The sequence below is a fragment of the Salvelinus alpinus genome, chromosome 4 (genome assembly GCF_045679555.1).
Source record: "Salvelinus alpinus chromosome 4, SLU_Salpinus.1, whole genome shotgun sequence".
Taxonomy (NCBI): Eukaryota; Metazoa; Chordata; class Actinopteri; order Salmoniformes; family Salmonidae; genus Salvelinus; species Salvelinus alpinus.
The window spans coordinates 55,152,158-55,177,017 of NC_092089.1; the positions used below are offsets into that span (position 1 = coordinate 55,152,158).

The window sequence follows — 24,860 nt, forward strand, 5'->3', positions numbered from 1 at the left end:
TGTTTTATTTCTCTCTTTGGCCTGAATTTGTAAGTATTAATCGACTACTGTGACTGTAGAAGTCCAAAAGTACAGTGTGTGTAATTCACATGGCTCCATTACGTGTGTATGGAGCTTTGGCCTTATGGCAAAGAATAGTAGGACAGTTTTATGTTGAATTATGCACATTTTTCTACATTAACTTTATTCTGCGCCTTTATCATGTATTTGAATTCTATGTAGACAGAGCTTATCAGTGTGGAAGCAGATTCATGCCAAAATTATATTATTTGTATTTGTTTTGGTGTGATTCTGCTTCCATGTGTATGTACTAGTTCTAATATAACCACTAGACATCGTCCCCTGTGGCCTGTCTATGTAACTACAGTATTTACCAAAACCAGCTGTAGCCCATTCCCTTTAATGAGTCTGAGTGTGAGACACTGAGTATTCTAACCTGTGGCTGTAGTATAAAGTTAATGTTATCTTTTCTTTACTTCCCACTAACCCTCATTATGGAAGCTCCTCTAGACTCACAATAATATGTATTTTACAGTGTTTGTTGTTTTAACAAACTCTCAACTCCCCCTACTCTCTTCCCATCCTCCCTTTTCTGGTCATATCCCTTAAACCCCCTAACCCCATCCTCCTTCCTCCCCCCTCCTGAAGACCCCTTCGCTCCATCGGAGGGGAGTGCGAACTTGGCTCCAGAGATGGACCTCTTTGCTATGAAGTTCGATAACACACTGGCTGCCCCAGAAGCAGCCAGCCCCACCTCTAGCGCAGTGCCGATCATTGTCGCCCCCATCGAGCCCCCTGCTGCCGCCCCCGCTCCCTCCTCTACCACCACTGAGTCTGCAGCTGCCCCCGCCATCCCCACTCTAGACCTCTTTGGTGGTAAAGTGCACATTCTACTTTGCACACTGCATTGCTTGCACTATGACAATGATGACGATGGTGATGATAATGACGATGATACAGTAACTTCCCTACATTTTTGTAAATATGGCTATGTTTTTTTCTGTTATTATTCGTTTGATTCGTTTGATTTAAGTCATAGGCATTGAGTGAATCACACATTTTGACCACCCCTGCAAATGAGAAATTAAATGGATATGATGATGGGTACAGTATATGGATCTATCAAATTAAGGTTATTCTCTGCATCATTCCTGTGCAGACTAGAGGTAAATACACAGATCTCAAAAGTGGATGCCTTCTATTGGTATACTACAACTATTTAAACTAACTGCAACACTTTACTTAAAACCAGCAAATATGCCGTTATCGTGTATTGTAAGACGTCATGAGCATGTATGACTATGAGCCCCTTATAATGTCTTATAATCATTCCATAATGATCGTGACTAAATAACAGTCAGTTTGAGTCAGTTGAAATATGAGACAAAACATATCATAGGGCTTATTATTACACATGATAAAGCCTCAGACATGCTTATAACAGGTTTTGACGCATTATACCCGCAGGCTGTTACAAAACAAACCTTTTCAGTTGTCAGTAAATCTTTGTTGTATACGCTTCCTGAGGCATTGATTAAGTAATCTGTCAGCACCAGATATTGGCCTGTCGGCTGTTTACATTCATAGGGGTGGCTCAACATGTTGTGATTTCAACCCAACCTCTATCATGAACTATTATAGTCAGCCAAAGCTAGAGGGAAGTGAGCAGAGTTGTGTTTAGTATTTGAAAAGGAGTGAAACGCGGAGGTATTACCTGAAACGTGTTAAATAAGAAAACACATTTTCATTTTCCGTTGCAAAAGTGTTTGATACGGTGTGCCTTACTGAACTCAACCTAGTTGTTATGGGCACTCTTTGCTGCAGTGTGCCTGCATGACAACCTTTGCTTTCTTCACCTCCAACTTCTGACCAAGGTTGTAGATATCGACACCCTTCATTTGAGCAAATCTTCATTTTACCTTTCACCTGATTTTAGTTAATAATTTCCTTTGTTTGCAATAATTTGTAATTATTATGCATTATTATGCAATTATTTTAAGAATAAAAGATTAATCTGTAACACTTTGTAACAACTTTTTTTAAACATTATTTTTTGTTGTTGTTGCTTTTCTCCCTTTCCCTCTTAACTCATGCTGTATAGATTGTAAACTGAATGTAACTGTGTGTCCTTGTTTATAGATTCTATGTTTGATTCTATGCCTGAGAAAAGCCCTACCGCAGAAACAGCTGATGCTGCTGTTACTCCTAGCGTAGACCTATTTGGGGCAGGTACAGGATGTGGATTGCTTTCTTTGTTTGGAACCTCTTCTTCATCTCTTCTGTCCTTCCTCCTCAGCCATCTGTTTTACCACACGTCTTGGTTTGTCCCCATAGTGGTATGCAACTTGTGCATGCACCCAATCCAGGGTTGGGTTAATTTGAATTGAAGTCAGTCAATTCAGGAAGGGATTTGAATTTAACATTCAAAATTGGTAAATTGTTTGAAACAAGCTTCTTCTTTTCAGTTTATTGAGAAGTAATTACATTTATTTTCAATTAAATCGTAATTTCATTTTACTTCCTGTATTGACTGACTTCGAATTGATCCCAACCCTGGTCCCACTGGCTTAACAACAGTAACTCCTACCACTGCTTTCACTCTCTCTGTTATGCTAATGCTCCTCTGTGCTCTTCTACTTCACTCTTCCTACTTCCTCTACCTTCTTCCTCGGGTGTTTCCCTGGAAGATCTCCCTACTATCTCTCGCGGGCCCTCTCCTTTGCCTCCCGAGGCCAATGCTGATGAAGACCTCTTGTCTGGTGTGACTGGTGAGTTACACTATCTGCTCACTCTTAGGTGACCTCAATTCATGATAACCTATGGATGATCATCTACTTCCTGCATCTCCAACTCTGCCTGCATGACTACAGCATACAGTAGTACAAGTTTGGTAATGCACTTCCCTGTCAGCCTGTCAATCAATGTATCTCTTCAGGAAGTGACCGGAACGTTGTCTTTTTTTGTGATCAGAAGAAACAGTTTTTTTTTTTTTGCCAAGTACATTTACATGTACCAGGAATTTGACGTGGTGAAATGGTGCTGCCACAATAAACAGAATATACAGACAGAATATATAGACTGTAACGTCCTGACCAGAGTTCTTATGTGTTTTGCTTGTTTAGTGTTGGTCAGGACGTGAGCTGGGTGGGAATTCTATGTTGTGTGTCTAGTTTGTCTGTTTCTGTGTCCAGCCTAATATGGTTCTCAATCAGAGGCAGCTGTCAATCGTTGTCCCTGATTGAGAATCATATATAGGAGGCTTGTTTTGTGTTGGGATTTTGTGGGTGATTGTTTCCTGTCTCTGTGTTTTGTCTGCACCAGATAGGGCTGTCTCGGTTTTCACATTTGTTATTTTGTTACTTGTAGTAGTGTTACCGTTTATTCGTCTATTAAACATGTTGAACACTAGCCGCGCTGCATTTTGGTCCTCTCCTTCATCCCAGGTAGAAATCCGTGACATAGACAAAGAATTTACACAAATCCACATACCATTATGTACAGTGTAAACAGCAAAAACCTAACAATTATGCGTAGTAAGGATGCATAAACATATTTACTGTAGATGATACAGTTGAAGTCAGAAGTTTACATCCATTTTTTCCAAATACATTTAATCTCAGTTTTTCACTATTCCTAACATTTTATCCTAGTAAAAATCCCCTGTCTTAGTTCAGTTAGGATCACCACTTTATTTAAAAAATGTGAAATGTCAGAATAATAGTAGAGAGAATGATTTATTACAGCTTTTATTTCTTTCATCACATTCCCAGTGGATCAGAAGTTTACATACACTCAATTAGTATTTGGTGGCATTGCCTTTAAATTGTTTAACTTGGGTCAAACGTTTCTGTCACGGCTGTTGAAGGAGGAGGACCAAGGTGCAGCGTGGTGAGCGTACATTTTCTTTTATTGAAAAAATGACGCAGAACAAAACAAATAATACTACAAAAACAAACCGTGAAGCTCAAAGGCAAAGTGCCCTAAACAAAGTCAACTTCCCACAAAGACAGGTGGGAAAAAAGGCTACCTAAGTATGGTTCCCAATCAGAGACAACGATAGACAGCTGTCCCTGATTGAGAACCATACCCGGCCAAAACATAGAAATAGAAAATCATAGAAACACAAAACATAGAATGCACACCCCAACTCACGCCCTGACCAAACCAAAATAGAGACATTAAAAGGATCTCTAAGGTCAGGGTGTGACAGTTTCAGGTAGCCTTCCACAAGCTTCCCACAATAAGTTGGATGAATTTTGGCCCATTCCTCCAGACAGAGCTGGTGTAACTGAGTCAGGTTTGTATGCCTCCTTGCTCGCACAAGCTTTTTCAGTTCTGCCCACACATTTTCTATAGGACGAGGTCAGGGCTTTGTGTTGGCCACTCCAATACCTTGACTTTGTTGTCCTTAAGCCATTTTGCCACAACTTTGGAATTATGCTTGGGGTCATTTTCCATTTGGAAGACACATTTGCAACCAAGCTTTAACTTCCTGACTGATGTCTTGAGATGTTGCTTCAATATATCCAGATCATTTTCCTACCTCATGATGCCATCTATTTTGTGAAGTGTACCAGTCCCTCCTGCAGCAAAGAACCCCCACAACATGATGCTGCCACCCCTGTGCTTCACGGTTAGGATGGTGTTCTTCGGCTTGCTATCCTCCCCCTTTTTCCTCCAAACATAATGAGGTTAAATATGGCCAAACAGTTCTAATTTTGTTTCATCAAACCAAAGGACATTACTTCAAAAAGTACGATCTTTGTCCCCATGTGCAGTTGCAAACCGTAGTCTGGCTATTTTATGGCGTTTTTGGAGCTGTGGCTTCTTCCTTGCTGAGCGACCTTTCAGGTTATGTCGATATAGGACTCGTTTTACTGTGGATATAGATACCTTTGTACCTGTTTCCTCCAGCATCTTCACAAGGTCCTTTGCTGTTGTTCTGGGATTGATTTGCACTTTTCGCACCAAAGTACGTTCATCTCTAGGAGACAGAACGTGTCTCCTTCCTGCGCGGTATGGCGGCTGCGTGGTCCCATGTTTATACTTGCGTACTATTGTTTGTACAGATGAACTTGGTACCTTAAGGCGTTTGGAAATTTCTCCCAAGGATGAACCAGACTTGTGGAGGTCTACAATTGTTTTAGATTTTATTTAGATTTTCCCATGATGTCAAGCAAAGAGGCACTGTGTTTGAAGGTAGGCCTTGAAATACATCCACAGGTACACCTCCAATTGACTCAAATGATGTCAATTAGCCTATCAGAAGCTTCTAAAGCCTTGACATAATTTTCTGGAATTTTCCAAACTGTTTAAAGGCACAGTCAACTTAGTGTATGTAAACTTCTGACCCACTGGAATTGTGATACCGTGAATTATAAGTGAAATAATCTGTCTGTAAACAATTGTTGGAAAAATTACTTGTGTCATGCACAAAGTAGATGTCCTCACTGACTTGCCAAAACTATAGTTTGTTAACAAGAAATTTGTGGAGCGGTTGAAAAACAAGTTGTAATGACTCCAACCTAAGTGTATGTAAACTTCCGACTTCAACTGTATATATAGTACCACTCAAAAGTATGGACACACCTACTCATTCAAGTTTTTATTTTTACTATTTTCTACATTGTAGAATAATAGTGAAGACATCAAACTATGAAATAACACATATGGAATCATGTAGTAACCAAAAAAGTGTTATATACAGTGGGGAGAACAAGTATTTGATACACTGCCGATTTTGCAGGTTTTCCTACTTACAAAGCATGTAGAGGTCTGTAATTTTGATCATAGGTACACTTCAACTGTGAGAGACGGAATCTAAAACAGAAATCCAGAAAATCACATTGTATGATTTTTAAGTAATTCATTTGCATTTTATTGCATGACATAAGTATTTGATACATCAGAAAAGCAGAACTTAATATTTGGTACAGAAACCTTTGTTTGCAATTATAGAGATCATACGTTTCCTGTAGTTCTTGACCAGGTTTGCACACACTGCAGCAGGGATTTTGGCCCTATCCTCCATACAGACCTTCTCCAGATCCTTCAGGTTTTGGGGCTGTCGCTGGGCAATACGGACTCAGCTCCCTCCAAAGATTTTCTATTGGGTTCAGGTCTGGAGACTGGCTAGGCCACTCCAGGACCTTGAGATGCTTCTTACGAAGCCACTCCTTAGTTGCCCTGGCTGTGTGTTTCGGGTCGTTGTCATGCTGGAAGACCCAGCCACGACCCATCTTCAATGCTCTTACTGAGGGAAGGAGGATGTTGACCAAGATCTCACGATACATGGCCCCATCCATCCTCCCCTCAATACGGTGCAGTCGTCCTGTCCCCTTTGCAGAAAAGCATCCCCAAAGAATGATGTTTCCACCTCCATGCTTCACGGTTGGGATGGTGTTCTTGGGGTTGTACTCATCCTTCTTCTTCCTCCAAACACGGCGAGTGGAGTTTAGACCAAAAAGCTCTATTTTTGTCTCATCAGACCACATGACCTTCTCCCATTCCTCCTCTGGATCATCCAGATGGTCATTGGCAAACTTCAGACGGGCCTGGACATGCGCTGGCTTGAGCAGGGGGACCTTGCGTGTGCTGCAGGATTTTAATCCATGACGGCGTAGTGTGTTACTAATGGTTTTCTTTGAGACTGTGGTCCCAGCTCTCTTCAGGTCATTGACCAGGTCCTGTAATGTAGTTCTGGGCTGATCCCTCACCTTCCTCATGATCATTGATGCCCCACGAGGTGAGATCTTGCATGGAGCCCCAGACCGAGGGTGATTGACCGTCATCTTGAACTTCTTTAATTTTCTAATAATTGCGCCAACAGTTGTTGCCTTCTCACCAAGCTGCTTGCCTATTGTCCTGTAGCCCATCCCAGCCTTGTGCAGGTCTACAATTTTATCCCTGATGTCCTTACACAGCTCTCTGGTCTTCGCCATTGTGGAGAGGTTGGAGTCTGTTTGATTGAGTGTGTGGACAGGTGTCTTTTATACAGGTAACGAGTTCAAACAGGTGCAGTTAATACAGGTAATGAGTGGAGAACAGGAGGGCTTCTTAAAGAAAAACTAACAGGTCTGTGAGAGCCGGAATTCTTACTGGTTGGTAGGTGATCAAATACTTATGTCATGCAATAAAATGCAAATGAATTACTTAAAAATCATACAATGTGATTTTCTGGATTTTTGTTTTAGATTCCGTCTCTCACAGTTGAAGTGTACCTATGATAAAAATTACAGACCTCTACATGCTTTGTAAGTAGGAAAACCTGCGAAATCGGCAGTGTATCAAATACTTGTTCTCCCCACTGTATGTTATATATATATATTTTATATTTAAGATTCTTCAAAGTCGCCAGCCTTTGCCTTGATGACAGCTTTGCACACTCTTGGCAAAGCATGCCATTCCATGAGCACAGCATTTATTTTTCAACTCAAATCAATGAGCCCAATCAGTCCTCCGTGACAACAAAATCTATAATCAAAAGACCAAGTCCATATTATTGCAATAATAGCTCAAATAAGCAAAGAGAAACGACAGTCCATCATGATTCCATATGTGTTATTTCCTAGTTTTGATGTCTTCACTATTATTCTACAATGTAGAAAATAGTAAAAATAAAGAAAAACCCTTGAATGAGTAGGTGTGTCAGGACTTTTGACTGCTACTCTATATAATGCCGTTTTTTCCAATTGTGGTGCAATACCCCACTCTCTCATTCTGTAGATGCATTCTCTGCTATGGCTCCAGCGCCAGCAGTGGCACCAGCTCCAGCTTCTGCCCCTGCAACGGTCTCTCCTCCCAAACCTGAGCCATCTGCACCTGCACCTGTCATTGATCTGCTGGGTGCGTACTGTACCACGAAACTTACCACTTCCTGTACACCTCCATGGGTTGATTTGACTCGTGCTGCGTTAACATCTGACCTTTTCCATACTCTGTTCATCTATTTGTCTTGTGTGTCTTGTTTACAGTGATTTTTTTTTATTGCCATTTCTCCATTGTTAAATATAGCTATTAGGTGTGAAGGATATTTGTATGTGGAGAGCTGTTCATGTGTAAGTATCTTCGTAGCCAGGGTAATAGACCCCTGATAAGTCTAGATCTAGGAGAGAGGATAGTGTCATATGTTTGGTGTAGCAGTATATCTGCTTTTGGATTATGTAGCCAATGTAGCATTGCTTTTTAGTTAGCTGTGAATGAGTTAGTAGTAGCCATTGTGTAGCGACGTCACCCGCCCTGAAACCTACAAATAATGTCGCCCGCACCAAGAAACATCTTTGGATTTTCTGGGTCAGCGGTATTAAGGCTTCTTGAGTTGCGATGTTTTGGTGTGCAGAGTTTTGAGTTCATACACAGGTTGGGACGGAAGTTCTACCCTCTTGCAATTGCATGGTACTTAGAGGTGTGTGTGTGTGTGTTTGTGTGTGTGTGTGTGTGTGTGCTTGCGTGCACGTGCGTGTGTTTACTACAGGGCTGGGGAGTAACGGATTACATGTAATCCGTTAAATGTAAGGGATTACAAAAAATGGTAACTGTAATCCGTTACATTACCAGCTAAAATATTGTAATCAGATTACCAATACTTTTGAAAAACGAAATGATTACTTCGAGGATGACTTTTAAATTCAGAAAGGATGTTTGCGTAAAAAAATATTTGACACCTCTGTTTTCTCAATGACATTCAAATAAGCATTGAAAAAAGGCTCAAGTTTAAGTTTGTTCCACCTGAGCGAGTCTGACCACAAGTCAGAGAACACTATGATGACATAGGAAATGTGTTCGATGGATCGCGGGAAAAGAGCAGGAATAGGCTTTTGTAGGCTACAGTCCAAGCTAAATATTCCAATGGTGCGACTGCTGTCGGCATCCGAAAGATTATCCAACTTGAATAAACGGTTGGAGGTAAGGATGACAGTAGTGGTGTAGTTTACGGCGATACGGATATCACCTATTATTGATATCTACATAACGTTGTGAATCACACTGCTGCTCTCTCATTTAGCTATTTGCGCGTTACGGATTGTGTTCGTTGTGGATGGCTGTTCATAAATCTAAATGTGTATTTGAACCCAATAATGGTTGTATTCAAGAAATTTAAGCTGCCTATCAATCATTGTTTTTGAAACCAGTGGACATCCAGTGAACAATGCGATCTTCAAACGGCTGCATAGTGCGGATCCAAGCCTATGGAATAAAAGTGGGGCTTTTATAGCTCAATCTAATTCATGCTGATAAAAAAAAAATCCATAGGCCTAATGGACACATGCTCAAACTCACACACTTTTGAATAGACTTAAAGGGGCGATCTGTAGTTGCTACATCTATTTTTGGACTTATACATTATATAAACAGTACCAGTCAAGAGTTTGGACACACCTACTCATTCAAGGGTTTTTCTTTATTTGTACTATTTTCTACATTGTAGAATAAAAGTGAAGACATCAGAACTATGAAATAACACATAAGGAATCATGTAGTAACCAAAAAGAAGTAGCCACCCTTTGCCTTGATGACAGCTTTGCACACTCTTGGCAAAGCATGCCATTGCATGAGCGCAGCATTTATTTTTAACTCGAATCAATGAACCCAATCAGTCCTCCATGACAACAAAATCATAAAGAAAAGAGTAGGGCTGGCTAATAAGTCCTTAGTTTTTGGGTTATGCTTGGGTAAAACAATTAGGCTAATCTATACTTCCATATTTCCAAGTCCTATTCTTGAAGATCAAGGGGTATAACATTTAGTGGAATGACTGGAATTCTGATAGACTTTGTTTTTTTATGTAAATATATTTTAATTGTATTATTATATGTAGTAGAAAGCAATGGGTTAGAAGAAGCCCACATAACCAACCCATAAAGTAAAACGTAACATCCATTTATGGCCAGCTATGTAATGCCTCTTAAGGGGAAAGTAATCTAAAAGTAACGGAATGTAATCAGATTACATTACTGTGTTTGGGTAATCCAAAAGTTACGTTACTCATTACAATTTTGGACAGGTAACTAGTAACGGATTACATTTAGAAAGTAACCTACCCAACCCTGGTTTACTGTCTCACTGCCTGTTTGCCTCCCCCTCCCTTCCTGGCTCATGGCTAACTAACTCTTCTTTACCCTCATGCTGCGTTCCGTATGGCTGGCTGGCTGTATAGACACATTCAGTAGTCCTGCTCTGTTGGATGCTATGCCCGCTGCCCCCGGGGGACCAGGAGAGGATCTGTTGGGTGGTACGCACACACACACACACACTTTAACTTTAACCCAGTTGTAACACACCATAATCAATGTCCCGGTGAGCAGCTAATTAGTCGAATAAAGTGAGCTGGATTAGGGCTGTAGTAAAAGCCTGCAGGACTGTGGTTCTCCAGGAGAAGGGTTGGGAGCCCCTGCTCTAAGACATTCATCTGCCGTTTGTGATTCATACTGCACATACAGTATGTTAATATTGAATACCATGACACAATGTAACTTAAATCAATGGAATTGTAATCAATGGAAATGAAAATCATTATCACCGTATATAATACTCTCATTCAAATGGTTCCCCACTTCCAGGACTGATGTCTCCTAGCCTGGCTCCCACGGCAGCCCCTGCTCCTTTGGCCCCCGCTTTGGCCCCGGCCCTCGCCCCTACCCTGGCTCCTGTCTCAGCCCAGAATGACTTGCTGGAGGGTGGCTTCGACATCCTCGGCTCCCTACCCCCACTAATGCCCGCCACACCAGCAGCTGCAGACACAGTGCCGGCCGCAGCAGCACCCTCTGGTGGCTTTGATGCATCAGGTAGGGGACACAGTCAGCTCCATGAATATATTATCCTGAGAGAAGTGTGTGCGTGTGTGTGTGTGTGTGTGTGTTCTGCATGCATGACTGACGCTGCCACGCTCCACCGCCGCTGTCCCTATTATGTAACGCTGAGGGCTCAACGGTCACCACTGCTGACGGTTTAATTCCTCAACAGTCACTCTCTCTCTCTCTCTCTCTCTCTCTCTCTCTCTCTCTCTCTCTCTCTCTCTCTCTCTCTCTCTCTCTCTCTCGCATGTGCACATGCCAATACTTACTACTGTGCTCCCCATCCTATTTCAACTCCTTCTTTCTCTATATGTTGGTCTCCCTCTACCTCCCTCCGTCCTCGTGTTCTCTCTCTCTGTCACATGCTACCTTTCCTCATTTCTCTCCTCACATCCTTTCTTTGTCCACCCCTTCAATCCCCTCCTCTTGTCCACTCTGCCCTTGTCTCTTTCTGCCATCCCCTCTCTCTCTCTCTCTGTCACTGCTGGGTCATTGCTTGCTGCTACTGCGTAATTGGTGAGTGCACAAGACTTTCTCCCGCTAGTGCTTTGCAGTATGTGCTGTTTTGAGACGTTCCCCATTTTTTTGAAATATTCCCTTTTTGCATGTTTCAATATGTTTGTCTCATCCATTCTGTATGTCACTAACATCTTACTCCCCTTATTTCTACCCTTTCCCTCTAAGTGTTTGGTGGATTAGGGGACCTACTGATGCCAGCCTTAACACCCCAGTCCACTGGGGGTAGTGTGGGCAGCACTGGCAGTGGTGGGGTCAGTACCAAGGTGACACCCGCGGTCGGGGGTGGCATGACAGGCGCCACAGCTATTAAACGGCCATCCATCGGGGGCGACTTGGACTCCTCCCTGGCAAACCTGGTTGGAGGCATGTATTGATCACACCTGGACAGTCTTGATGGTTCTGATTACTGTTTTTTTGTCAGTTTAATAATGAGTTCTGAAATTATGTTTTTTTCTCTTGCAGATCTGGGGATTCAGAAAAAGTACGTACGGAGTTTCTCTGTGTTCGTGCTTGCGCGTGCGTGTGCGTGTTCTCCTTTTCTTTGTGTGCTTCCTAAATAACAATCAAAGTCATGCGGTATCTGGTGTGTATTCCCAAACCTTACAGCTAGTTGATGACAACTTTGGTGTCATGTGTGTCTCATATAGGGACCATCAGTGGAATGAGAAGAAGCTGACAGGAGGATCTAACTGGACCCCCCAGGTAGCCCCTCCCAGCTGGGGTGCTCCTGGACCTATGATGGTAAAAGCCTCCACAAGCCTCCCAATATTAGCAAAGAACCATTATTGGGACATTTATTATTGAAATCAAATCAAAGTTTATTGGTCATGTGCACAGGATACAGGTTGTAAATTGTACAGTGAAATGCTTACTTGCAAGCTCACCTCAACAGTACAATCAATACACATTTATAAAAAAAAAAAAGTTATAAAAATAGTCATGTTTAGAAATATACACAATAAGAATATACAGTGTAGACTATGAAATGTGCTAGAGTGAGTAGTGATATGGTTGAGCAGCTTAGATAAATAGTAGCAGCAATGGTACACGGGTTTGTGCGTGTGTGCGTGTGTGTGCGTGCGTATGAGGTGTATGTGTGCGTGCGTGCGAGGTGTGTGTGTAAGGGTGGGTGGGTGAGTGAAAGTCTCTTAGGTGCAGCTGTGAAGAGAGTCAGTCTCCAGTGATGGACTGGGCAGTCTTCACCACTCTGTAGAGCCTGGAGAGTGTAGCATTTTGGTATATTGGAAAAGGATTGGAAATTGGAAAAGGATTGTTCAGGAATGGAAATGATGTTCTATGTCATAGAGCTGTGAACTGTTTATGTCTTGATTTCCTGTTTCTAGGGTGGCCCCGCCCCCGGTGCCCCTGGAGCCATCCCTCCACCCATGGGAGCACATCCTGCCTTTGGCATGGTGAGATACTGGACTGGATGCCCAGAAACCAACATGGACAGCTATACTTATAAATGAGCTCAGTGTTCTTATTCAAGACAGGATGTAGTTATTGGTCAATTCCATTAACCCCTTCCATCTCTGTCCAGGCCTCAGCAGCTGGATCTGGAGTTCCCATGATGCCTTCCATGATGATGGGACAGCCAATGATGGGTCAACCCATGAGACCACCCCTGCCAGGAGCTGCAGCACCAGGGGCACCGGTAACACACATGCATGCACACACACACGTACGCACACAGATACACACTCACATTCATTCTCAGATACATTTTTCCCACACCCTCAAACACATACAGTACACAGTAGATTACACATAAGTATACAGAATCACCTGTTACTCCTTCAGTAATAAACATTTTACTGAAGGAGGGGAAACTTTCCCCTTTAAACTTATTTAAAGGGGAAATATACTCATATATTCTTCATTAGTCCACTTTTGATACAGTCCCATAAAATGATGCATGTCAACGTTCATGTTTTCAAGATATATTGCTTTCAAAGTGCAAAACATCATCATAAGACTTTTCTACAAAATAAACACAGGCTTGATATTAGGAAAGATATGAGGCTTGTATGTGCAAAATAAATATATTTTAAAGGCAATGTTTTTGAAGTGGTACTCAATTCGTTTTTTTGTTTTCCAGCTGTCTCCAGGACTTGCTGCCACCCAGAGCAAAAAGCCCAAGGACCCACTGGCAGACCTCAACCTCAAGGATTTAATGTAATCCCCCAGCCCAGGTGTGTGTTCAGCACTTTCAGCTGTCATCTTGGTGTAATGCTTGTCTTGCCTGGTCTCAGATCAGTTTGTGTGGTTTTGACAACTTATGATCATTGTCATGCCAATGACTACAGGACTACAGCACAAAGAGATCTGGGACCAGGCTAATGCTAGTCATGCTAGTCATAGTCAAACTTAGGGTATGTTTTTCTCCTTATTGTCTTCCAGCTCTTGTTTTTCTGGAGCTGGGCCCTCTGGCCGCCTGTCCTATTTCGGCGTTCTGTACAACCTGGGACACCAGAGACCCTCCTCAGCTACTCACCCATAGGAGACCCCCTTCCTCCACCCCATCCCAGCCCCCTGTGTAATGTTGTAGCACAAACTGTGAAAGTGAAACCTTAGTGAGAAAAAAACAAGTGTGTGCTTAACTGGATGTAACCTTTTGTCTAAACAAAACCACACAAAACATACAAAAACGAGCGGAAGCTGAAGGCGTATGTGCTGTATGTATTTCGATAATTTTTTCCAGTAGTGTTGGCGTGTTGAGTTGAATGATGGATGCGTGTTTGTTTGATGCCCTCAGCTCCACCTTCGGCCCTGCACTGGCCTTCTGATCACTCAAGAGGAGGGGGTTCCACCCTGCCTCACCCTGATTGGATAAGAGGGGTAAGCAAAGCAGCCCCGTCATTTTTGGATGAAACGTGCAATGTGTCGTTCGCAGAAGTTCTTCTTCGCTGTTGTATATACATTACACTGGCAAATCTTTAAGGATTCTGTCTCTACTCTGTATGTCTGTGGAAGAGCATATTGATGTGAATCTGATATCAAATTGTAAGAAGTCATGTGACCATTGTCTTATTTCCCGTCATCTTTTGAACGTATTTAGAAACAAATATGATATGAATATATGATTAATATGAATAAGCAACATGTACGGGCTCCTGAATCCTAAATGATCATCCAATGATTTTTTATTATGATGTTCAGTATATTTATTCGTTTTTTTGTCAGCGCTTATTTATTTATTTATTTTTATTTTACGCATCATGTCCAACATTATTTGTATTTTCGCTCTCTGTTGACATTGTTTGTGAATCTGCTGTAAAACATTGTCGGATATTTTTTATCAACAGATCGTATCTTATCGCTTATTTACAGAGAAAATGTGTTTTCCTATTCCTATTCAAGATAAAGGTCAAAGAGTGCATATCAGGAGCCAGATGTTGCCAGTACCTCATATCTCAATACAGAGGAGAACAGTCTTTTGTTAAACCACTAAAACAAGTTAGTCTACTTCCTGGTATCACCGGCACTCTCCCTGTGGACCTATCACTGTCCTCCTCATCAGTGGTCTGTTGTTTGATTTTCATATTTGCTCGTACTTTATTATTATCATTATTACTATAACTAGACCACGGTTAGGTACTGGATATGTAGTGTTATTTTTGTATTTGAGAAGAAACAAACATCCTTATCTCCCTATTCCCCCACCCCAGATTTGTTACATATTTCTGTTCCGTTTCCTCCCCCATTGTTAATGAATCAGTAATATTGTACATGGTAGCATGGACGGAGAGGAGAGCCTGTGTATATGCCCAGTCAAAAGAGGACACTGTTGAACAGTGTGGCTTCCATGTATATCTAGGCAGCTGTTTAGAACCAGTGAAACCAGTCCTGTGCTGTACAGCCCCAGATATAACAGATACATTGTTGCGTCATTGCAAGACTGTTTCGACAATTGTTGTGGGAAAAAATATGGATTAGAAAAATGGGAAAACATGCTTTTTTTCATTATTGAGTTACATTTTTACATGTTATTATTATTATTTACTATGCCCCTCCCCAGTGCATGTAAGCCCTTTGAGATGCAATAAACTCAATGATGGAAAGAATCGCCCGTTAATGATCGCCAATCTTTTTCTCATGTTGATAGATCAGATCATGGACGCATTGCATTTTTAATCTGGTGCACTAAATGTCATGACATTGTAATGACATCAATAGGGCTAACTTGGGTTGTGTTCATTAGGGCGCACAACTGAAAACATTTAAAAATGTAAATGACTGTTTCTTATTGGACAGGTCCAAGTAGTCCCTCCATGTTTCAGTCTGTTTTCTTCCATTTGGTGCCTAATGATCATGACCCTGGCTACAGGCATAGATGTGTCATACATACATACATCACTTCTCCTCACGGTAAACAAACATACACATACAAGTTGTAATCTTGGTTTAATTGTTGTTTTTTCAATCATGGTGAAATGTTATTAATTTAATGTATTTTGTCATCAATGGCAAACTCGTATAAATTGTGGCACATAATAAACAAGATTCATCAACATGAACCCTTAAGAATGATGATTGTTTTCATCAAATAACGTTATGGCATTTGTTGTCACCACTACCCTTCAAATTACATGATTCTAATGGGAATAATTAATGTTTTTAATCTGAAAGCTCTGTTACATCAAACCCACTGTGTAGCCTCATATTAAATACATAGTTACAGTACTAGGCTATCAAAAATATATTCCGATAGGTCTCCCCAAAGTGTACAATTTCATATGAATTAAATTAGCACCAAGTCTCTGGATAAGCACCAGAATTTTTATGTGCATGGCAATGAAACCACATTTTAATGCACTGCTAGAGTAAAAAAAGAACGAACGCTAGGACTGAAAACAATCATGTTTTATCCAGGATCCCTCTGGAACCTTTCACTATTTAGTCATAGAAACATACTCTTATAAGAAAAGGTAGTTGTACAAAAAGGGATATTACAGAAAACTCGAAGAGCTAGATATACACTCTTTTAAACACCAGCACGTTGATTTAGAAAATATTTAGAAAAAAAGACAGTTACAACCTCTTAATATACTCAAATGTTAATTTCTCCTGAAAAAATGTAGCTTTTTTCTGGGTCGTTCACCAAAGCCGATGCAAACTTTCTTGTTCCTTTTGCTAGAAAAGGGAACACATTTGAAAAAGTTAACGTCTCTGCGTTCATTAAGCCCGACTGGAATATATGAAATAACAGGCATCGCTCCCCTGAAACAGCTGAATATACAACATTTTATCAAAATTGGTCAAACCTAAATATCTGTCAAAATATTCCCGTTGGCATAAACACAGGACCTGTCAATATATAATCATGATATTCATAAATTTCTAAAATGTTTGCTTTTTAATAATTAAATAAATTAGACAAGGCAGAACAGCCATAGTTCTCTTTGATCTGTTGACGAGTTCCTGTAATCAACAACAGTGAGTCTGTATGGCCGCTTGTGTGCGATGAATGCTGTGATGAGGCAATCTGTGCCAGTTGCCAGTGGGAAGCACAGGAGGTAAAAGAGAAGAAGACAGAGGAGAGGCAGTCGGGCAGGCCCCTGGTTCGTTGGTGATGGAGGGAGGAGGGTGGAGGGGTGTTGTGGCATGTTGTGTGTCCCTCAGGCGTCCCGGCACTCGCTGGAGTCCCCATGGACCCAGTAACAGATCTGGGCATACTTGAGGGGCGTAATCCTCACCGCCACATTGTAATCCTGCTGCGCCCCATTGCCGTTGACATCCACCCATTGATGGCCCGAAAACACCCCGATGATCTTCCTCTTCCATTTCTTCTTGCCAGGCTCTTTGAGACGGATGTAGACCCCAGAGCCGCTGGAGCCGGGCTTGGCATCACAGTACTGATACAGCAGGTCTTTGGACTCCTCCAACACCGAGCAGAAGCGGTACACCAAGTTGCCGGGCCGGTCGTCGTCAAAGCCTGAGAAGTGGATTCGGCCGGCAGGCAGCTTCTTGACCGATGGGATAATGCCCAGGTCCATGTGCTTGACCTTCTGGGCCTTCTTCAGCTCCAGCACGGCATAGTCGTAGTCAGCCGCTACACCGTCCGACGCCCCGCCTTTGAACCAGCCTTTAGGGACCTGGGTCTGCTTCACTCTGGTCCACCGGAAGGATGGCTTCTCAACCTCTGCGCTGCGACGACTGCGGCTCTTTCTGTCTTTCCCTTTCCTTCCTTTCCTCTCATTCCCTCCATCTTTCTCTTCTTTCTCTTCCTTGTCTTCTCCTTTCCTCCTCTTGCCTTTACCCCGTCCTCTCTTCCCTTTCCCTCGCCGGGATTTCTCCTTGAGGACGCCCACGCGTAGCTTCTGTGCTCCGCTCACGTAATCCTGTCCGTCGTGGATGCAGTGGGCGGCCGTCAGGACGTGTCTGGGGGATAACAGGACACCAGAGCAGCCCGTGGAGATCTTGACGGAGGTGGAGAAGGGGTACTTAGTGGAGAACTGCTTGTCAGCGATGCTGAAGCGGGTGTCTGTGCCGTAGACCTCCCGTCTGCGGCGTGACTTGGAGGAAGAGGAGGAGTTCCCAGCAGGCCAAGCGTTGACCTCGTCGAGGCCCTGCACAGACACAGAGGTCAGGGTGCGCGTTCCGTTCTCGTACACCGTCTCATAGGACAGGAACTCCTCCAGGTCAGCCAGAGAGGGGTCGGGGAGGCGACGCTGGCACTCAATCCCACAGGTCCCGTTCAGCTCTCCCTGAGGTTTGGCCGTGAAGCCAGGGCTGCTAAGGGCCACCGTCCTCCTGTTCCTCACCAGTGGCACCTTCCACTGCGGCCAGGTATACTCATCATCTCCTCCTGTGGCCTCATGGGCTTCCACAGCCACCACCACGGCCAGCGACGTCACTGAGAGCAGGAGACACAGGGGTACGGGGACCATTGCACAGATGGGCCTGGCTCTGGAGGGGAGAGGAGAGAAAGACACTATAAGGGATGGTGGAGAACGCTGAGGTGCAAATACAGTGTGCTGTCAATGCTTTGTCAACATGCATGAAGGGCTTTTTAAATGGTTTCATATGTCTCTATTGAATAGAATAGACGGAAAGAGACAAACATTTGCTTGCTACTCTACTCCCACAACATACAGACACAAGCAGTATAGGCAACCAAATCTGTGGGTTAGTAAAAACGTTCTACTAAAACACATTTTCATGTGGTTGTTACAGAAACCACTGTTGGCAATTTATAGTTTGAGGCATCCATCTGTTGTTGGTCAAAATTTTCAGCTGGGATGAGATGGAATTTCATTTGGAGGGTATTTTTATAAGTCTGACTCTGAATAGAAACATACTCAGACAAAGATAAATGAGGTCAAATCCCCCCCCTTCCCCAAAATACATCCAGCACCAGCGTGCCACATCCACAGGAGGGCAATGTAACCCAGAAAAATGAACGTCTCACAGTTGCCAAATTCAGAGCACTGAGAAGAAGCAAAGCTGTCAAGAAAGTGGGCCGTGTCTGTGGCTAACAAAAGACACAAGAGCACTCCTTGTTTACTAGCACTGTTTTTTTTTCATGGACACAACCATCTTCAAAATGCTCATATCAACAAAAAGAAGGGGTAGCAGCGTCTTCATATGGAAACGATTAAATATAACCAACAGAATAACCAACAGTCTCTCAAGAAATCATAGCATTTCATTGAGTTAACATAGGAGCTGTTGGTTGAGAGGACATTTATGGAGCCTGAGGCTGAGTGGAGGCTGTGGCCAATGAGGAAGAGAGGAGGAGGAGAGGACCATCCCGGGGGCTCTGACTGTACTGAGATAGTGGCTTGGAGCTTAGCCACATGGTTAGCCTTTAGCTGTCAGTAATGACCATATCTGGTTTCTCTCTGAGTCTATGCTGCTCTCTGCTTCATTCCGCCCACAGTTTGAAGACGTAGGCCGACATGACATCACACAAGATGAGAGTTAGACTGTGGCCAAACTGGGCTGATAGCTGTGGAGGAAATTTGAATTCAGGGCATTTTATTCATTCAACAGACCATCACTTCACTACTGAGCAGAGAAATAGCCCTTTGTCAGCAGTTGCGTAGACGTAGCTCAACCGCAATTCTATACAGAGAATAGAACAGGGGAAGTCATTTGAGCTACAGTGCATTTCATGAAGGGGCCTAAGCAGTAGTGCTGTAGTGAAGTAGTGCAGTAGTACAAATCCAACAACCATTTCAAACAATGGTGCGGTGGGATAGAGGTAAAGTGAGAAAAAACCCTTATGTGATTACAGTACATTCATCCAGCCTGTTTGAAGAGCCTAAATAGCCTTTGGCATACTGGCTAACATCTGACCTTCCAGCTGGAGGCCGAGCCTGTGAGGGAGGGGCGAGCGTTGGTGGCCAGGTGTCTTCCTTGCATTCCCATTCAAACAAAAATGCTAGGCAGTGTGAAAGTGAAAAGCTGCCAGGCGTTGCACGGTGGACGGATGAAGACGGATGGTAGGAAATAATCCCATCAAAGGATGTGCTGTTGCACCACCAACCATAGGTTACAAGGGACCAGGCCAGTTTGGCATTATTCTACCACACCTCTCACAGGGGAGTTATCCTTCTTCCACCTCATGTAGCAAACCATATGCCCTGCCTATTTCAGACAAGGTGTATGTCTACTGTAAGGGCAAAGGTCACACATGACCTATCCCAGAATAGCATGTATAATGCCATGTTATGTAATCTTAATGCAGTTCTGTCAATGGTAGGTCTTGACACCTGAGTATTCTGAATTAATGGCCTCAGTTTTTGTCTACAAATCAAATCGCTCAACTGTGGATGGGATAGCCATATACACAATGCCATACATCTTCAAACCAACCTTACCCTGAAATAAAACAAGGTAGAATATAAAACATGACATTAGAATGACTCAATGCATTAGAAATGTGATGTCAGGAATTTGACCCAGGTTTCTGGCCAACAAGACACATTTTCCCAGACCAAGAAATAGCACAAATTCAACAGAAAAGTTAAATTACTGAGGATAGAGTGGAAACTGATATGTTGCCAGTATAATTTTCTGTTAAAGAAGGCCTGCATTTAACTGAGTGATTTTCCATTACAGTATAATCTCTCAAACGCCATCCCATACACCATTTTCCACTCCAGCGCGTGCTTTGAAAGAATCCCGCGCACGGCCACCAAAAGATGGTGCTAGAATGCAATCTCTCTCGCGCGCTCCTTCATTTTTTTGTTCATAAATCGGATTTTTATGGGAAAATATCCTCTAAAATCAAAGTGGAAAAATGTCGATACAATAAAAATCACTGCAAGCAAGGGTGTCCTCTTGGTCCTAAAGTAGCACTAACTTCAGTAATTGTGATGCAAATATGTTTTTGCTAATAACTTTAGACTCACACAACCTATCTTGCAAAGGGAAAATGAGATCAACTATTGGTTATCAATAAAGCCATGAGGTATCGATTAATATAAAAATCCATAATAACCTCGCAAAATAGGTTTCTAATCTCAAGGTTAAATAAATGATGTGCATTATAAATAATTGTTTTATGTTACTATATATACATATTTTATTTTTAAGAACTCTATGGGAAAATATATATATATAAGAAGATTGTAGCCTAAAAACAAAACAAGAATAAAATAAAATGAGTTCATTAATTAACCTAACACATTTTCATGTAAAAAACCGAACTGTCACGTATTCCATATTGTTGTCTCAATGACTAATTAGATAGTAAAAAAAATACTTTAACGAATGACAAACAGATAAAAATACTAATCCAAAACAATATTAGCCTTGTAATGAATAGAATAAAAATTCCCATCAATATATAATTTTGCAATATCACGATTACCAAACCAGACCACCAGAAATCAAGAAAATAGATCAAAACCCGTATTTTGAAAAGAATGAAGTGAGAGCCCCATTGTCCAAGTGGCTCCATCAACAAAATAAACAAAAGGCTCTGAAACTCCATACCTGCTTTCATTCGATTGATTGATATGACAATTCCTCAAATCTGTTTTTTATTTCCAGAAAGAAACTGCTATTGCATCTAAGACGTCTTCTTATCAGCGGACGAAAGTCCCCTTCTCCTCATCGCATTTGCACCAAAGAGGCTGAGAGAAAGTCGCAGCAGCCAGAGCCCTCCGTGCGGGCTGCGCTTGATGCTGAGAGAGGGAGGAGGGAAGAAAGGTCTGAAAAATATTTTTTCACTTGCGACAAAGCTGTTTACATAGGCCTACATGGGAGTGACCAGCCGGATCAGCTAAAAACGCTGGATTGATTGATTGAATGAGTGAGTATTTGTCAGTCTATGCAACCCAACAGTCCTATGTGGTCGTCAATGGGATGGTGCGCTCATGAGATGCTGTTGCGCCCTATGAAATACATATTACATTTCAGTGTCATTTTGTGCGCTTTATTCAACGGAGCTTTCATTCGACCGGGGACTGGAATTAGTTCCAGGGAACCCACAATGGCCCTCGCAGACTGTTTTCATTGTCGCCCGTCTGAACTTCCACATCTGCTGCACTTGTCTCTGTGCTCGATGAAGTGGTAAACACACTGGCAGGGGGTCTTTGCGCTGTATGCACCCATGCGGTGACAGAGAGCACTATTCAGCAAAACATGCCTAGAATAGTGAAGCTAACTGTCCAACGGGATGTAGAGCAAATGAATGGATGCTCATTTCCAGTTTTATAGGGAGGATGTGCTTCACTTGGATCTGCGTCTGTCCACACATGAATCATGTGTAAAGATAAAGGGAACTTCCCACACTAATCAGAGGAGGCTGGTTGGAGGAGCTATATGAAGATAGGCTCATTGTAAAGACTGGAATGGAATAAATGGAAAGGTAACAATCACATCAAACATATGGAAACCACATGTTTGACTCCATTAAATTAATTCCATTCCAGTCATTACAATGAGCCGTCCTCCTCTAGCTCCTCCCACCAGCCTCCTCTGCCACACTTGACTATCCATGTACTGTAAAAAAAAGCCAATTTAACCAATTGCTTAATCAGCGTTATTCTGTGAGTTGGGTGGACTTCAGAAGGACAAGAAATTGAGCTAAAGTGTGAACATTTGTTCACTCAACAAACTTTGCTCACAGTAATCTGAATGTATAAAAACTTGTTGAGTGGAATTACAAATTAATGTTTGGAAGAGAACACTGTAGGGGAGAGTGGGGTAAGCTGAGCCAAAGTGTTAGTTCAGCCACCCCTTGTTTCCAGGAAACAACACACAAAATGAATCATATGATCAAATATTTAGGAAGAGGTCATCATTTCACGGAGTCTGTGAAGGAAGAAAACACATGGAATAAGTGGCAAGCAAGTTAGCAAAGTCCCAAACCTTTGCCCACGACTGCCTCGTAAAATTAAAACCCAACACTATTTTTTTATGTTCAGCAACGTCAATAATCATCGCTTGTGATACGGCTTTCGAAACGTATGTCCCTTGTCTTTCATCAGCGAGAAAGAAGAAAAAAGATACACTTACTGTAGCAGTTTTGCACAGATCCACAAGGCTATGGGTGCCTCCATCTGATGAAACTACACTTCCGCTACACTTCCTGAGTTATGCTTACACACAGGTGTTCAGAGCATGTTAGATAGTTAATTAGCACAGGTGGTTCCCTCTTGTCTTCTGTCGGTTTTCCGGTAACGAGCGACGTAACAGAGATATTGCCGTGTGGTAACCCTAACCCTAACCCTATCAAGTTGTGTATCAATTTAACCTTTTGTTTTTTGAAAATGACTTCACGCTGATTATAAAAGATAAGGTTCTTATGCTTCCAAAACCGTACTGCAAGCGATGCATGTTAATGTTCAGACCGAGCGTCAGGATCCTAACAATTCTCCCCCTACAGAAAACGCCTTCGCCCAATTACTCTTATGTATAATGTAATGGAACTAAGAGTCATGATCAAGGGCTAGATGTTATCTGGAGGCATGGCTACTGAGCATGCGAGAGCAAGCTGGATAGGGCTGGAAAGTTCCAGAAACTATGCAATGGCAGCCTGTTAATAACAGTAGAATATAATGCTACATAAGTCACTGCTGTAGAATCTGATAGACTACTATTGGATTCAAATAATGCGGTTTTGTTGTTTAATCTGTATTACACTGCATGCTGTGTCCAGAGGTAGCAGAGGAAGTTCAGAGACTGTTCATGGAATGCTCCTAACCACTGCCAAGATGTGGTGACTTTTCATGCGCTTTTCAGCAGCCATGGCATCACCCAGGTGGGTGATATAATCTTGGCAATAGAGGACCAGTACCTGAGGAGTGGCTCCAATGACGTGACTGACCATTCAGAGAAGCAGGTGTGGTGCATTGTTGAAGAGCCCAAAATGTGTTGATGGTTTCCAGCCCAAACTGTCTCAACCTCATCCTAAGCCGACTGAGACAATGATCTCCATCATTTAAAATGGGCTCCCTTATTGGCGCAGCAGTCTCAGTGCAAGAGGTGTCACATCCAGCCGTGATTGGGAGTCCCATAGGGCGGTGCACAATTGACCCAGCGTTGTCCGGGTTTGGCCGGGGTAGGCCGCCCTTGTAAGTAAGAATTTGTTCTTAACTGACTTGCCTAGGTAAATTAAAAATGGTTGTTCGTTGTTTTACATTTTATGCACTTTGAGATTCTATGAAAAGCACAATACAAGTTAAGAAATGTAGTAATTGTTATTATATCTGTAACCCAAGTATGCCTAGTATGTTAAGTCTACTACAGAATGTAGCCTAGGCCTACTATGTTATGTTTGTACATTTTTTAAGCCATTTATTTACATAGGACCACAATGGAAACACGTTTTCAAACTTTCTTGTGTCATCCTCAAGGATTTTAAATGTATTATCCACGTGTGGTTGTATTGTGTTTTAAATGATAAAATAAACCCATCTAAACTCTGCAAAAAAAGAAATGTCCTCTCACTGTCAACTTCGTTTATTTTCAGCAAACTTAACATGTGTAAATATTTGTATGAACATAACAAGATTCAACAACTGAGACATAAACTGAACAAGTTCCACAGACATGTGACTAACAGAAATGGAATAATGTGTCCCTGAACAAAGGAGGGGTCAAAATCAAAAGTAACAGTCAGTATCTGGTGTGGCCACCAGCTGCATTAAGTACTGCAGTGCATCTCCTCCTCATGGACTACACCAGATTTGCCAGTTCTTGCTGTGAGATGTTACCCCACTCTTCCACCAAGACACCTGCAAGTTCCCGGACATTTCTGGGGGAATGGCCCTAGCCCTCACCCTTCGATCCAACAGGTCAAAGATGTGCTCAATGGGATTGAGATCCGGGCTCTTCGCTGGCCATGGCAGAACACTGACATTCCTGTCTTGCAGGAAATCATGCACAGAACGAGCAGTATGGCTGGTCGCATTGTCATGCTGGAGGGTCATGTCAGGGTGAGCCTGCAGGAAGGGTACTACAGGAGGGAGGAGGATGTCTTCCCTGTAATGCACAGCATTGAGATTGACTGCAATGACAACAAGCTCATTCCGATGATGCTGTAACACACCGCCACACACCATGACGGACCCTCCGCCTCCAAATCGGTCC

General features: G+C 42.4%; 2 protein-coding genes across 7 annotated transcripts in view; one reads left to right on the forward strand and one right to left on the reverse strand.

The window, feature by feature from the left end:
- LOC139573976 (clathrin coat assembly protein AP180-like) overlaps positions 1–15,376 on the forward strand; it is a 70,753-nt gene extending 55,377 nt beyond the window's left edge. For 2 of the 4 annotated variants that reach the window (XM_071398011.1, XM_071398012.1), the window contains exons 18-30: positions 649–876; positions 2,140–2,229; positions 2,688–2,768; positions 7,726–7,845; positions 10,157–10,231; positions 10,560–10,784; positions 11,478–11,675; positions 11,775–11,793; positions 11,960–12,053; positions 12,656–12,724; positions 12,853–12,966; positions 13,411–13,504; positions 13,713–15,376. In XM_071398011.1, the coding sequence (XP_071254112.1) occupies positions 649–876; positions 2,140–2,229; positions 2,688–2,768; positions 7,726–7,845; positions 10,157–10,231; positions 10,560–10,784; positions 11,478–11,675; positions 11,775–11,793; positions 11,960–12,053; positions 12,656–12,724; positions 12,853–12,966; positions 13,411–13,491 (1,394 nt within the window). In that variant the 3' untranslated portion in view covers positions 13,492–13,504; positions 13,713–15,376. The remainder of the gene's footprint in view (positions 1–648; positions 877–2,139; positions 2,230–2,687; positions 2,769–7,725; positions 7,846–10,156; positions 10,232–10,559; positions 10,785–11,477; positions 11,676–11,774; positions 11,794–11,959; positions 12,054–12,655; positions 12,725–12,852; positions 12,967–13,410; positions 13,505–13,712) is intronic. The other 2 variants (XM_071398014.1, XM_071398013.1) reach the window with 2 other exon arrangements.
- A 323-nt stretch (positions 15,377–15,699) lies between these two features.
- LOC139573978 (inactive serine protease 35-like) overlaps positions 15,700–24,860 on the reverse strand; it is a 54,734-nt gene continuing 45,573 nt past the window's right edge. For 2 of the 3 annotated variants that reach the window (XM_071398018.1, XM_071398017.1), the window contains exon 3: positions 15,700–18,221. In XM_071398018.1, coding sequence (XP_071254119.1) covers positions 16,931–18,221 — 1,291 coding nt within the window. In that variant the 3' untranslated portion in view covers positions 15,700–16,930. Of the gene's footprint in view, positions 18,222–21,257; positions 21,616–24,860 lie in introns of those variants that run through there. The other variant, XM_071398019.1, reaches the window with a different exon arrangement.